General features: G+C 51.9%; 6 protein-coding genes across 6 annotated transcripts; 3 read left to right on the top strand and 3 right to left on the bottom strand.

Annotated features, from left to right (window-relative positions):
* Positions 1-801: 801 nt before the first annotated feature.
* On the top strand, positions 802-2,726 carry BDZ99DRAFT_573996 (ribonucleoside-diphosphate reductase-like protein subunit M2). Its single transcript, XM_033728338.1, has 4 exons — positions 802-940; positions 994-1,233; positions 1,322-1,655; positions 1,725-2,726. Exons 1-4 carry the CDS (start codon positions 902-904, stop codon positions 2,339-2,341), a joined length of 1,230 nt encoding a protein of 409 aa, XP_033573453.1. The 5' UTR covers positions 802-901; the 3' UTR covers positions 2,342-2,726.
* A 301-nt stretch (positions 2,727-3,027) lies between these two features.
* Positions 3,028-6,872, top strand: BDZ99DRAFT_501312 (WD40 repeat-like protein). The gene is made up of 5 exons (XM_033723799.1): positions 3,028-3,370; positions 3,455-3,600; positions 3,664-3,842; positions 4,105-4,684; positions 5,089-6,872. Exons 1-5 carry the CDS (start codon positions 3,232-3,234, stop codon positions 6,850-6,852), a joined length of 2,808 nt encoding a protein of 935 aa, XP_033573452.1. The 5' UTR covers positions 3,028-3,231; the 3' UTR covers positions 6,853-6,872.
* A 412-nt stretch (positions 6,873-7,284) lies between these two features.
* BDZ99DRAFT_466061 (thioredoxin-like protein) lies at positions 7,285-8,519 on the bottom strand. Its single transcript, XM_033720685.1, has 3 exons — positions 8,363-8,519; positions 7,808-8,297; positions 7,285-7,714 (listed from the first exon to the last, which is right to left on the bottom strand). Exons 2-3 carry the CDS (start codon positions 8,032-8,034, stop codon positions 7,483-7,485), a joined length of 459 nt encoding a protein of 152 aa, XP_033573451.1. The 5' UTR covers positions 8,035-8,297; positions 8,363-8,519; the 3' UTR covers positions 7,285-7,482.
* Positions 8,520-8,715: 196 nt separating this feature from the next.
* BDZ99DRAFT_96026 (uncharacterized protein) lies at positions 8,716-9,590 on the top strand. Its single transcript, XM_033729072.1, has one exon. The coding sequence runs from the start codon at positions 8,861-8,863 to the stop codon at positions 9,380-9,382; it is 522 nt and encodes a 173-aa protein (XP_033573450.1). The 5' UTR covers positions 8,716-8,860; the 3' UTR covers positions 9,383-9,590.
* Positions 9,591-10,335: 745 nt separating this feature from the next.
* Positions 10,336-11,157, bottom strand: BDZ99DRAFT_96004 (uncharacterized protein). Its single transcript, XM_033729071.1, has one exon. It carries the CDS (start codon positions 11,057-11,059, stop codon positions 10,562-10,564), a length of 498 nt encoding a protein of 165 aa, XP_033573449.1. The 5' UTR covers positions 11,060-11,157; the 3' UTR covers positions 10,336-10,561.
* On the bottom strand, positions 11,158-11,949 carry BDZ99DRAFT_96003 (uncharacterized protein). Its single transcript, XM_033729070.1, has one exon. It carries the CDS (start codon positions 11,724-11,726, stop codon positions 11,256-11,258), a length of 471 nt encoding a protein of 156 aa, XP_033573448.1. The 5' UTR covers positions 11,727-11,949; the 3' UTR covers positions 11,158-11,255.
* Between the last annotated feature and the right edge of the window lie 116 nt (positions 11,950-12,065).

Raw genomic sequence — 12,065 nt, 5'->3', positions numbered from 1 at the left:
GGTTTTTTCGGTTGCAAGAGGAACACGCAAATGCATGATAAACGGAGGATTCAGAAAGGCCCACGCGGGGCATGAAAAAAGTGACACTCTACACGGGTGTGTGCGCGTGTATGCCACTGTTTGGGGTGCTTCAATGCATTTCCAGAAATCTAAACGGGGTAGAATCTCTTCACCCCGGGTTATGTGAAAACTCGCTGAAGCACTTCAAGCAGTATGAGACAGCGTGGTTGATGAGTGTCAACAGAAAGTGGCAGTCCACAAATCCATGAGGTATTACACACTCCCGTTGTTTCTATGCTTGTTCAGCACCGCTTGAAGTCCTCTAGTATGCTATTGTTATTCATGAAGACTAGCTTTGGGAAGCCTGATAGCTCTCTTGGCCACCCCAGACGGTGTTGAGCTGCTGAGTGTGCCACCTTTTTTATGCCCCGCGTAAGCCCATAGAGTTCCTTGGCATTACCTGAGCCGAAACGCGTGTTTGAGAGCTTTGACGTGCGCGTTGTGGCCTGAATCGTGAACAAAGAGATGAGATACTCTACCACATCGATGACATAACCATACCGTAACGCCGAAAAGACATGTAGGCACCTCCTTCTGTTATCACTCCGAAATCGCCTGACAATTCCATGACAAAAGCTTCGTAAAGGCGCCGATATCGACACGGGACGGATTCCGCGTGAGTGGCTGGGAGAGTGGGGATGGTGGTCTTGTTGTGAGCGCTTGGGCCGACACGTGACCACGCCAGACGCGTTCCTCAGCCCATAAATTCAGGCCCGTCTCCCAGCGTCTTTCACTCCGCCATCACAACACGACTTCTCTACCCGCCACCTATTCTTGACATCCTGGACAGTTCCTCTGTTAGCAATTGCACTTCGTTAACAGCTCGAACTCTTAATCAATCATGTCTACCCTGTCTACTCAGATTACTCCATCAAAGAAGGTACCGTCGCCACCACTATATCTTATAACGCGCCTATATTAACGCGACAACAGGCTGCTTCGGCAATCCAGTCCCTCAAGATGTCAGACTCGCCTGCGAAGAAGCTCGACTTCTCCTCGGATAACAAGGAAAATATTTTCGCGCCTATCGTCGGCATTCCCATCTTGGACGAGCCAGAAGTCGCGTCCGACAAACTCGCTGTGGCCCCAACCATCAAGCAAGAGGAAGCACACGAGCCGCTGCTACAAGAGAATCCCCAGCGCTTCGTGTTGTTCCCCATCAAGTACCATGAGGTGAGTTTACCTCGACACGTCGATTGGGACGCGTAAAGTGGGCCCAGTACCATGCAAGCATTGAGGCTGACCATTGGCCGAACCATAGATCTGGCAAATGTACAAGAAGGCCGAAGCTTCCTTCTGGACGGCCGAGGAAATTGATTTGTCCAAAGACCTTCACGACTGGAACAAGCGTCTGAACAACGACGAGCGCTTCTTCATCTCCCACGTCCTTGCCTTTTTTGCCGCTTCGGATGGCATTGTCAACGAAAACCTTGTTGAACGGTTCAGCGGCGAAGTCCAGGTGCCTGAGGCACGTTGCTTCTACGGGTTCCAAATCATGATGGAAAACATCCACTCGGAGACATACTCTTTGTTGATTGATACCTACATCAGCGAACCTAAGCAGCGCACCTATCTATTGAACGCCATTGATAACAGTAAGCAACGCGTTTCAATACTCTATGCAGTTTCAATACTCTACAGTTTCAATCTAACGCGTCTTCTAGTCCCCTGCGTCCGCAAGAAGGCTGATTGGGCTTTGAAGTGGATCTCGGACAAGAACTCCACCTTTGCTTCCCGACTCGTCGCGTTCGCCGCCGTCGAGGGTATCTTCTTCAGCGGCTCCTTTGCGTCGATATTCTGGCTCAAGAAGCGCGGTCTGATGCCCGGCCTCACATTCTCCAACGAACTCATCTCGCGTGATGAGGGTATGCACACCGACTTCGCCTGCCTCCTCTTCTCCCATCTCAACACACGACCGAGCCCCAAGGAAGTCGAAGCTATTATAACAGAGGCGGTCGCAATCGAGCAGGAGTTCCTCACGGACGCGCTCCCATGCGCCCTCTTGGGCATGAACGCGAAGCTCATGTGCCAATACATTGAGTTTGTCGCCGATCGTCTACTGTTGTCTCTCGGCAACCAGAAGACCTACAACGCGACAAACCCTTTCGACTTCATGGAGAACATCTCCCTAGCAGGCAAGACAAACTTCTTCGAGAAGCGCGTTGGTGACTACCAGAAGGCCGGCGTCATGGCCAGCACTAAGAAGCACGACAAGGATGGCGAGAGCAAAGAGGACGCGCCGGTAATGAGCGGTGACTTCGCCTTCGATGAGGACTTTTAGATGTGTCGATGATGATATCCCTTCCTTATTGTTCTATCTGCATGGCTGCTGGTTTGGCTTTCTATATTCTCGCGTCTATTCTGCATTACCGGAGTATGCTACAACATGTAGGAATACTGGAGGCTGCATTCTTGGGAAAGGGTGAATCTTCACTTACTCTCCTGTTATTTTGGCGTTCACGGTATGGTCGCCTTGGATAGGCGGATTGAATGGGCATGGCTTATGGGTATGGGGGATAATGATGCTCAGCTCAATTGGATTGATAATCTCAAGACTGAACTTTTGTATATGACTGTGATGCGGACTGGGTCGCTCCATAGAGTGGCGAGAATATATACCTACTTGTCAAGTACTATCAGTCCGGAATGTTTACGCGTTTTGAGTTTACCAAGCCTCAGTTCCTGAATGACTACTGGCTGGCGGCATGTTTTCGCGCGTGACGCCGCAGGTGGTCACCATTTGCTGGACCCAGAGCTCAGCTCAGCAGTGTAACTGTTCCCAAATGGCCCTCCCAACTCTTGTACCCGGACTCGTGTACTGTCTGCCAATATGGTGCTGGGTCGCGCCGGAAAAAGACACTTGGTCAAGGAGGCGAGTAGATGGCATGACGTCTTCGGACATCGAGCCTCGCAAGGCCGTCAGCAGCGAACAACATGCCAAGAACTTTCCCTAAACACTTCGCATCCCGATACACTTCGACCCACACCATCACTTACGCTGAAATCCTCAATTGCTTCTTTCTCGGTCGCTTTTCACCTAGCTGTATTGCTATCTGTCGTCGCAAGCCTCTTCCGCCGCGATCCGCTCTACCCACGCCGTCCTCCACTATAGTTGCCCGTCCCCAGGCATGTCCACGACCGCCGCACGATACCCATGAAGCTGGATAGGCCATGGCGGAAGTCCTTCCCAAGATCCGGGTGACCGACCCTCAGAGCAGAGAAGCCGCCGTGCAGAGTCCTGCATCGATAAAGTCGCCGAGCACCGAGGGTGACTCCGGGAGACTGTCTAAGCCGGTATCAAAGACTGAACGTACGTCGCATCTACAATCTGGAGCAGGATACTGGGTCGCAAAGGTCGATTGTGCTTGGTCGGAGGCTGATCAGATGAAAACAGGCCCAGTATCGAGCGGAAAGACGTCCCCAACGAAGCTGCGAACTGCTCCAGGAAGCCCTTCTTCCCAAACAAATGGACAAGGCGCGCAGAATGGAGGCAGCGGAGCGAAGCAGCAGTCAGAGGCAGCCATAGACCCACTCTCACAAGTGCGCTGGCATTGGAATCCTACTCTTCGGGCCCATAGCTGACCGGTGGACTTATCTGTATAGCATATCCTCAAGCGCACACATACTCAAGCTACGCTCCCTCAAATATTACGATCGCCTACGAATACTGAACATGGATCGGTCCAGTCTCCTACATTGGCTGGTAGCGAGACTTTTCCAAGTACAAAACACGCGGCAGACTCCGTAAGAGAGGTTCCAAATGCGCCAGCAAAAGAAAAGAAGTAAGCTACTGCTTTTCACTACATCTGGGAGGCGATAAGAAGTTGTTGTCACTGCAAGGGGGTCCTGTAATGCTCGCCTATTACTTTTTCACTTGTCATGTTTCCCTAAGCTAAAGATAGGCTGCTTATGGGTCTGTTTCTACTGTTGTAAAAATGGCATTGGTGATTGGTGTGCGAGTCGAACACTCAAAGCAGCAGGCCTAGGTGGTTGGGGGGCTGCATATAGAGTGCTGACAGTGCTGACGTGTGACCCGGGAAATAGGAAAGGTGTTTCATTCCTTAGCCGGTTCATTGGGAACAAAAAGAAAGGCACCCTCGACGGCCCTGGTGACGATGAATCGGAAACTGGCGAGCGTCCCGAAGGCATGGACGCGCAGCTCTTTTCCCAACCATTCGACAATCTGGGCTACTCTCCACGATATCCGCAACCACCTGCATACATAAAAGTCAGGACGAAATTCAAGAAAGAGAAGGAGTTCAATAGGCTGTTCCTGGCACAAGAGCTACGTTCAAAAAAGAATCCAGCTGACAAGAAGAAGTCAGTAGATGGGACGGGCGTTCCTCCAACTCCATCTGGCTCTGCGGCAAGTAACGACCCTGTTTGGGCGACTGAGTTTAGCAAGGATGGGAAGTATCTTGCTGCTGGTGGCCAAGACAGAATTGTCCGCGTGTGGGCGGTGATTTCAACGCCTGAAGAACGAAGGCGGCATGAGAAAGAGGAGGCAGAAGGGGAAGCCGCTGACGATCGACGGCAGCAGCTGACTGCGCCTGTCTTCCAGAGCGGAACGTTTCGAGAGTATCTAGGCCATACGGCAACGATACTCGACCTAAGTTGGAGTAAAGTAAGTTTGCTGCATTGGGAGCCTGTGCCCGACAAACTCCTCAATAGTCGGCGATTCCCAGAACGAGGCCCGTTGGGCCCTCTCAAGTCAGCGCTTGCTCCATATCCAGCACAATATGCTCCGCAGAAGGCATTGGCTTGCAATTAAAGAGATTGGTTTACCAGGACCCTCGTGTTTCCTACGAGTGGTCCGCCGGCGGACGCGGAGGGTTATCAGAATGTACCAGATTCATTGCAACTTCAAATCCATGACGCCGAGCTGTTGTGCTGCATGTTGAGTAAGAAGCGCAGATTTGAGAGCGGTCTACTGGCACAGCCTAAGGATATCAAGCTATTGCGGAGGACTTCCGAACTATCGCTTTCATTGCACCTACTCTTAAGCATACCCAACGCTAACGATGTCAGAATAACTTCCTTCTCTCGTCATCTATGGACAAAACGGTACGGTTGTGGCACATTAGCAGAAGCGAATGTCTTTGTACCTTCAAGCATACCGATTTCGTTCCGTCAATCCAATTTCATCCTCGAGATGACCGATTCTTTCTCGCAGGCTCTCTTGATACGAAATTACGACTATGGAGTATACCTGATAAAAGTGTGGCTTTCTGGAATCAATTGCCAGACATGATCACGGCCGTGTCTTTTACTCCGGATGGAAAGACATGCATTGCAGGTACTCTCAGCGGCCTTTGCATGTTCTACGAAACGGAAGGATTGAAATATCAAACCCAAATTCACGTCAAGTCAACTCATGGCAAGAATGCGAAAGGGAGCAAGATTACTGGTATTCAGACGATGAGCATACCCCCAGAAAAGAGCAATGGTGAGGTCAAACTTTTGATCTCAAGTAACGACTCTAGAATACGACTCTACAACTTCAGGGATAAGAGCTTGGAAGTCAAGTTCAGGGGGCATGAAAACAATTACAGCCAGATACGTGCGACCTTTTCCGAAGACGCAAGTTATGTCCTTTGTGGCAGTGAAGACCGCAAAGCATATATCTGGTCCACTGGTCCATCTGAAGGCGAAAAGAGAAACCAGCGGCCAGTAGAGATGTTTGAAGCACACACGTCCATCACTACTTGCACAACCATGGCCCCCCTCAAGACTAGACAGCTACTGAGCACCTCCGAAGACCCTGTCTACGACCTTTGCAACCCACCACCCGTAACGCTCATGTCTCGCGCCGACTCTCTCAACTCATCCCGTGCGCCAACCGATGCCGGCAGCGCGCAAGCTACTCCGGCCGCCTCTGACCCTCACTTCAAGCGTGTTGAGGAGTCACCAGCCTACATCGCGCGCTCCTCACATCCAGGCGGTAACATCATCGTCACAGCGGACTACACCGGCTCAATCAAGGTCTTCCGCCAAGATTGCGCCTACTCAAAACGTCTCCGCGCCCTCTCAAACGAAGCATGGGAGACGTCCTCCGTCTTTTCCAAAAAGATCGGCTCCGCCCCCTTCGGCCGCCCCAGCAGCATTGCAACCAAAGCCTCAGGCCGCACGAGGCGCGACAGCACCTCCACCCAACCCCCCTCCGACCGCATCCTCTCCTGGCGCCGTGACATGGAGAAGGACGGCTCATTCGACTCTGCCAGCGGCCCGAAACGCAAAGGCCGCTCTGTCTCCCCGAGGAAAAGCCTCGGCGCCGTCAGCATGGGCAGCTTATCCCGCCAGGCCAACACCACACCGCCCCTCAACCCGACATCTACCACCGAGACCCTCCCCTCCGTCGTCACTACCTCGCCCAAGAGCTCCCTGGACAAAGAGGGGAGCGGCATCCCCATTGATCCCATAAAGCTCATCCAGCTCCGCTCGCGTAGCGATCCCGCGATCGACGCCAATAACCGTGATGCGCAGAACCCGATGTGGGTGCAAGGCGGGCAGAGTTGGGCGTTTTGGAATATGAGCCGGTATAGGGATCAGACTGGGTCGTCGTCGAGTCAACAGCTAAGGCCGCCGCGGCCGGAGCTAAACAATCGGCGGAGTACGGTTAGTGCGTTGAGCAGTGAGGAAGAGGAGGACGGGATTGCAGAAGGAGCGGGAGCGGAGGACGAGGTTAGGTGCAAGAGCTGTGGAGGGAGTGAGTTTAAGCTGAGGGTTGTGAGGGAGGAGGGGAGGGAAGAGAAGAGGGTTGTTTGTATGACTTGTGGGGCGGAGGCGGGATAGAGATGCTGCGTTGGTAAGGGGATGGGTTGGGTTGGGTTGGGTTGGGAAAGGGGGATGTGTGAGTAGCCCTGCAGTGTGTATAATCTGGACGTGAAGGCCGGTCGCCCGGGCGGTTTCTTCATTGATTCCTTGTATGTTAGGTGTTCTTTGTCGAAGCATTAGGATACTGCGTCCCAACGAGGGAGAATCGGTATACTACGAGAACTTTGAGAACTTTACTGGAGGACACTGTTTTAACGTTGGCTGAAGTGCTTCATAGCAATTTCGACTCTCTGGAGGAAATTCAGATCTGTTCCTTTGAAAGGCCTGGTACCTTAACAAACCACCTCAAATGGTGTACACAGGTCGAACAGGGACCCATCAATTTGCTGGAGCACTACAAGCGGTATTAGGATCATGTAGGCAGTTTGCACATTTGTCACAGTGCTATATGTATCGTGAAGGGGTATCATTCGTAACACTACCTGCCTAATCCCTCTATCCCCATATCATGAAGGCAAGGTATACCTTGTAGACCCAAAGGCACCATCCCCGTCAACCCCTCTATGCACCCCAACTCCTCTAACGGCATCACCCAATCATCCCCAACACCAAAGTTCCACCCAATCGCATCAAGTTCACAATTTCTGTTCAATTCAGCGACGTCTTCCAGCCATTGCCGCCCGTCATGCCATAGCTCCCACTAACCGTCTTCTCCTCCACGACCTCCTTCGGCGCCTCGGCCTTCTTCGCCTCGGCCTTCTTCGCCTCGGCCGCGAGCTCGGCCTTCACTTTCTGCACAATCGCCTTCAGCGCGTTCGGGTTCACGGCGTTGAGAGTCTGCTCGACTTTGCCGTTCTTGAAGAGGATGAAGGTTGGGATGCTATATTTTACGCACATGCATGTTAGCCGCTGTGATTGAGTGGTTGCGGGATATTCGGGCGGCGGTGGGTAGGCGGGCGGTAGGTAGGCTTACGTTCTGATGCTGTACTTCGACGCGAGTTCGGTCTGGTCGTCTACGTTTATCTTGACGAAGGCGAGGGAGCCGGGGACGGTGTTTTGGGTGGAGAGTTGGGAGTAAAAGGGCGCGATGGTCTTGCAGGGGCCGCACCAGTCGGCGTAGAAGTCGGCGAGGACGTAGGTGGTGCTGCCGGCGAGGGTGGTGAGGTGGAGGGGGGCGGTTATTTGAGTTGGGGTGGCCATGGCTGTGGGAGTGTCGAGAGGATTGTGTTTCGAGAGAGGTATGGAGGTAGAAGATTGGAGCTGTGGACTATGGACTGTGGTTTAGTTGTTGGAAGGTAGTTAGGTAGCAAGATGCGTGAGAAGAGGAACTGTGGTTTAGTTGTTGTAGGCGCTGAGGATGAGATTTATAGGATCGGGGGTTAGTGCTAGAATCTTCTTGCGCAATGCGATGGTGACAGATGCTTTGGCGATGGTGTTTGAGGGGGCCTGAGGGCCGTCGTCGGCTTTCATCAGAATCTTGGTAAGCGGGGAAATCTGGATCGCGGGCTCCTACAAAGGTGCCACTTACCATATACACACCCTAATGGTTACAAACAGTTATCTGACACTGCGTATTGAGCCGTCCGCTCTCTTAGATGATGCTGGGATATGGTTATAGACATCAAAGGTAAAGTGATGGCGATTAGATGAGATGGCCTCCAGTCCACATTCGTTGGGGTGTCTCGGTAGGTTGCCAGGTGATGAAATAATAAATGGGCACATGAAGTTTGATACATCCGTATTTCCTTTAGCGGTCGTACCGTCTCGGAAATCTTTCTACGCACACAAAAAATGCCTGCCCTCTAACTTCGTTTCTCATATTTACTACTCAGCCATCACACACTCTTCTACTACCAACGCACGTCTTTCTTTTCGAGACCACTCCACTCAAATCGACCCTTTTCCATAGGCCTTGTCCGTAGTATCATCGCTTACCCTCACCGCTTTCGATCGGGTCTCTCTTCCCACTCACTGTGCGTCGCTTTTCGGCAATCTAGCCTCCAAATAAAGCATCAACCCGCCTAAGATGGCTTCGGAGAGTTCTCAGGAGCAAGGACCGTGTGCATTACCTACATTCCTCGAGATTGCGAATGCATTCGGCCTATCGGATGAGACCGAACTACTCGACTTGATGACCACGGAACCAGTCAGAGACTCTGACGTCGAGATCAACACCAACTTCCTTGATGCGTACGCCATCTTTAGAGATCTCTGCCTCCCTCGTCAGTCGACATTAAAAGATGCGGCAGGACCAGGCTTATGGGATGTTTATATAGAGTTGGACAGGTCCGGGCATCGCAAAGAGAGCCAATACGGTAGAGAGACACGTCACGATGACTACATTTACTCTGTTACTGAACATTATGCTCGCTTCATGTTTGTTATGATGGAAGCATGGGATAGTGCTTTCTTGGATCTATTGCTACTGGATGATACGGCACGCTGGAACTGGCTGTTGCAGCATGAGGACCAGCAGAACGTGGCATTGGAGAAATTCTATGATTTGATCGAACGTATACGATACCACTACTACGATGGCAGCGGGTAGCACCGTGTCATCCAGGCACTAGAAGCAAGAAGACCAAAGAAGCCCAGCGAAGTCAGGCCTCCAGACGACACGAACCAAGGTCCTTTGGCACCCTTTCCGAGCTACTGATGTTGTCAGGCAGCACTCTCTTCTTCCTGACTTCATATGGTCTCACATTACCTTACCGCTATGCCTATCTGGATTTCCGAGAGGAGTGCCTGGACGCTGGCACGGGCCTTGGTAGCCGACTTGGCTTCATTTCATCTCATGAGTGGCCCACAAATCTCGAGGACCCTGACTGGAGTGCACGTGGGTGTACCTTGGTCAACGTCTTGTGGCTGGTCCGGTGGATCAAGAGCCAGCACTACAGCAAACGGGGCCATTCGCTCATAAGAACAATAGATCGGAGCATCGGCGGTGATTTACGCACCATGTATTATCGCCGGATGATGAAACCTAGGAATGTAACTCCCAGAACCAGAGCATGCGCACGTCGGTTACGCCTGTTGTGAGGCTTGGTAGTCGCTAGAATACCATTATGCTCAAGATATGGGTCGCAGCTTGTCAGGCAGATGGACGCGAACGAAACAGCATCAAAACTGTAAGACTCTAAATTCAAAAACGTATCAAAGGACTTCAACCACGGGTCAAAGCATCCACAATTCTGCGACGAGACCGTGTAGGTCCATCTTGTCATACATTTCCCGTTTCCACCACAGCCCATCGCCTCATCGTCGCCATGCAGCATTCCAAAACGCCAAACCCACCCGCCATAAGGGCTCTGTACGCGCTTAGCCAGAATGTCTCCCCACTGTGGTCTCACCTCCTTATCTCAACTCGCACAGCCAGCTCGTGGTAAACCACGTCGCTCGATGTCGGGTCTGTTGTCCACTGGTTTTCACCCCCGCAATCACACCTGTTACGATGCCGTTTTCGCTTTGCTTCAGAAGTCGCACTTGTAAGAGGTGGGCCCGGGGTCCCCGCGTTCTCGAATTACACATGTGCTGCCATGCTTTATAAATCACGTCTCTGGTCGTTCGACCGTCGTGTGAGGAGTTGCCACTATCTGTTCGAGAATCACGTATATCAAGGCCATCACTCTGCTCAATTTTAGACTCTCAACTTCAAGAGCTTCCCATGAATCACCATCCTCTACAGCAAAAGCAAAAGCAAAACCTTGATCCCGAACCACCATAATCATCATAACCCACATACACACTCAACAAACCTTCCGAGAATCATAATGCAACCCATCGCCCAATTCTCCCTCATCTCCGCCGGCATCGGCGCACTCCAGATCACTAGAACGGTCGCTGCGCGGTCGTATGCCAGGGGAAAGCTGCAGAGCTTGAAGACGCCGGTGGCGTGTGGGCATGGGACGAGGAGTGCTGGTGCTAGGTACGGTATCCAATCTTCGCATTTTGAGAGGGTGGTGTTGACGAGGACGCAGGGGTGCTGAGTTCGAGAAGGTGGCATCCTTCGTAGGGGGAAAATGAAGCGGGAATGGTGGGACTTGTGGGCAGAGATTTGGGAGACAAGTAGTGGGGCCCGATGGATATTTGGCTCTGGGAAGCTCTGGGAAGAGCCAAACACTGGGAAGCGGAAAGTGCTGATGTGCCGGTGTCTGTGTGACATGCTGAGAAAAAAGGAAAGAGAGTCGGGTAGTTTCTGGCTCTGGAAGCGCTTTGGAGAGAACATTGGCGAGCTTTCTGGGGATTGAGAGGGGGATTTGAGGGGGCCTTGATGTGTATACTGCTTAGTTTTCAGCCAGCCAGGCTACCTTGGATTTGAAGTAGCATTTCAACACCGTCTGGGGTAGTCTGGAGAGTAATCAGGCTTGCCAAAACTGTCGCTTTTCAATTTTTCATAGTGTACCAGGGGACCTCAGGCAGTGCTAAACCAGTGGATAACTTTGACACCAGATGCCACAAGCCTGCTTCTCTAGTTCCCTGATCGTCCAATGTGGGTTCATCTTCTCGCGTTGATATATGATATACCGGACGAGCCATATCAGCTTCTTCAATATACCCCGGCGCATACTCTTGTCGGGGTCATCAGATTTCTCATGGGGCCATTCGAACACGGCGAAGCAGTTGTAGTCCGAAAGAAGGCAGCAGACCAGATAGCTGTACTGCTCGAGTACTGTAAAATCATCCTTCTCCTCAAAGTCCAACGGCGCGTACTTGTAGTGGCGCACTTCGTCATCACCAGTCTTATAGACACCCGGGATAATATCTGTCATAATCTCCTCGGCGCTAGGTTGGCTGGGTTGGCGCCAGTCCGACCGCCTCTGAAGCCCCGGCCCATCGTCGTACTCCAGGCATACGAGCACGAAGTCTAGATATTGCTCTGTGAAGTATGGCATTTGCAAGAAGCTCTTGAGACCGTATTCCTCTTGGAGGACGAACAGACATGCGAGTTCGTCGAAATTGCTCGGCTGGTAATCGTCTACAGGGCGAAGGATATTTTTGGGCGGCCTGTGTTGGTTCAAGGATTGTAGGATGGTATTGGGGCTGTTCGGATCGGCATACTAGTATCGTATGCGTTGAACCAGACCGTAGAGCCTCCTGACGACCTTGACGACCATTTGGTGCAGCTTTGTGTGATCGAACGATCCGCCAGGCGTTAGGACCTGACCATTCTCACCCCATTCCAATAGCATGAGTATGATGAAGCGAAGGTAGTGTTCTTTTTCATCGTAGTA

This window comes from Mytilinidion resinicola, assembly GCF_010093595.1.
Source record: "Mytilinidion resinicola strain CBS 304.34 unplaced genomic scaffold BDZ99scaffold_16, whole genome shotgun sequence".
In the NCBI taxonomy this organism is placed as follows: domain Eukaryota; kingdom Fungi; phylum Ascomycota; class Dothideomycetes; order Mytilinidiales; family Mytilinidiaceae; genus Mytilinidion; species Mytilinidion resinicola.
The sequence above is the reverse complement of the archived record's forward strand: the minus strand, read 5'-3'. Positions and strand labels throughout refer to the sequence as shown.

Excerpts from the sequence above, each read along its gene's own strand:
- BDZ99DRAFT_96004 (XM_033729071.1), bottom strand. The coding sequence starts at position 11,059 with ATGTTCTCTCCAAAGCGCTTCCAGAGCCAGAAACTACCCGACTCTCTT.
- BDZ99DRAFT_573996 (XM_033728338.1), top strand. The coding sequence starts at position 902 with ATGTCTACCCTGTCTACTCAGATTACTCCATCAAAGAAG. Across the intron at positions 941-993 it reads AGATTACTCCATCAAAGAAG|GCTGCTTCGGCAATCCAGTC; the intron begins GTACCGTCGCCA and ends ACGCGACAACAG. Across the intron at positions 1,234-1,321 it reads TCCCCATCAAGTACCATGAG|ATCTGGCAAATGTACAAGAA; the intron begins GTGAGTTTACCT and ends GCCGAACCATAG.
- BDZ99DRAFT_466061 (XM_033720685.1), bottom strand. The coding sequence starts at position 8,034 with ATGGCCACCCCAACTCAAATAACCGCCCCCCTCCACCTCACCACCCTC. Across the intron at positions 7,715-7,807 it reads TCGAAGTACAGCATCAGAAC|CATCCCAACCTTCATCCTCT; the intron begins GTAAGCCTACCT and ends CGTAAAATATAG.
- BDZ99DRAFT_501312 (XM_033723799.1), top strand. The coding sequence starts at position 3,232 with ATGGCGGAAGTCCTTCCCAAGATCCGGGTGACCGACCCTCAGAGCAGA. Across the intron at positions 3,371-3,454 it reads GCCGGTATCAAAGACTGAAC|GCCCAGTATCGAGCGGAAAG; the intron begins GTACGTCGCATC and ends AGATGAAAACAG. Across the intron at positions 3,601-3,663 it reads CCATAGACCCACTCTCACAA|CATATCCTCAAGCGCACACA; the intron begins GTGCGCTGGCAT and ends TTATCTGTATAG.
- BDZ99DRAFT_96026 (XM_033729072.1), top strand. The coding sequence starts at position 8,861 with ATGGCTTCGGAGAGTTCTCAGGAGCAAGGACCGTGTGCATTACCTACA.
- BDZ99DRAFT_96003 (XM_033729070.1), bottom strand. The coding sequence starts at position 11,726 with ATGCCATACTTCACAGAGCAATATCTAGACTTCGTGCTCGTATGCCTG.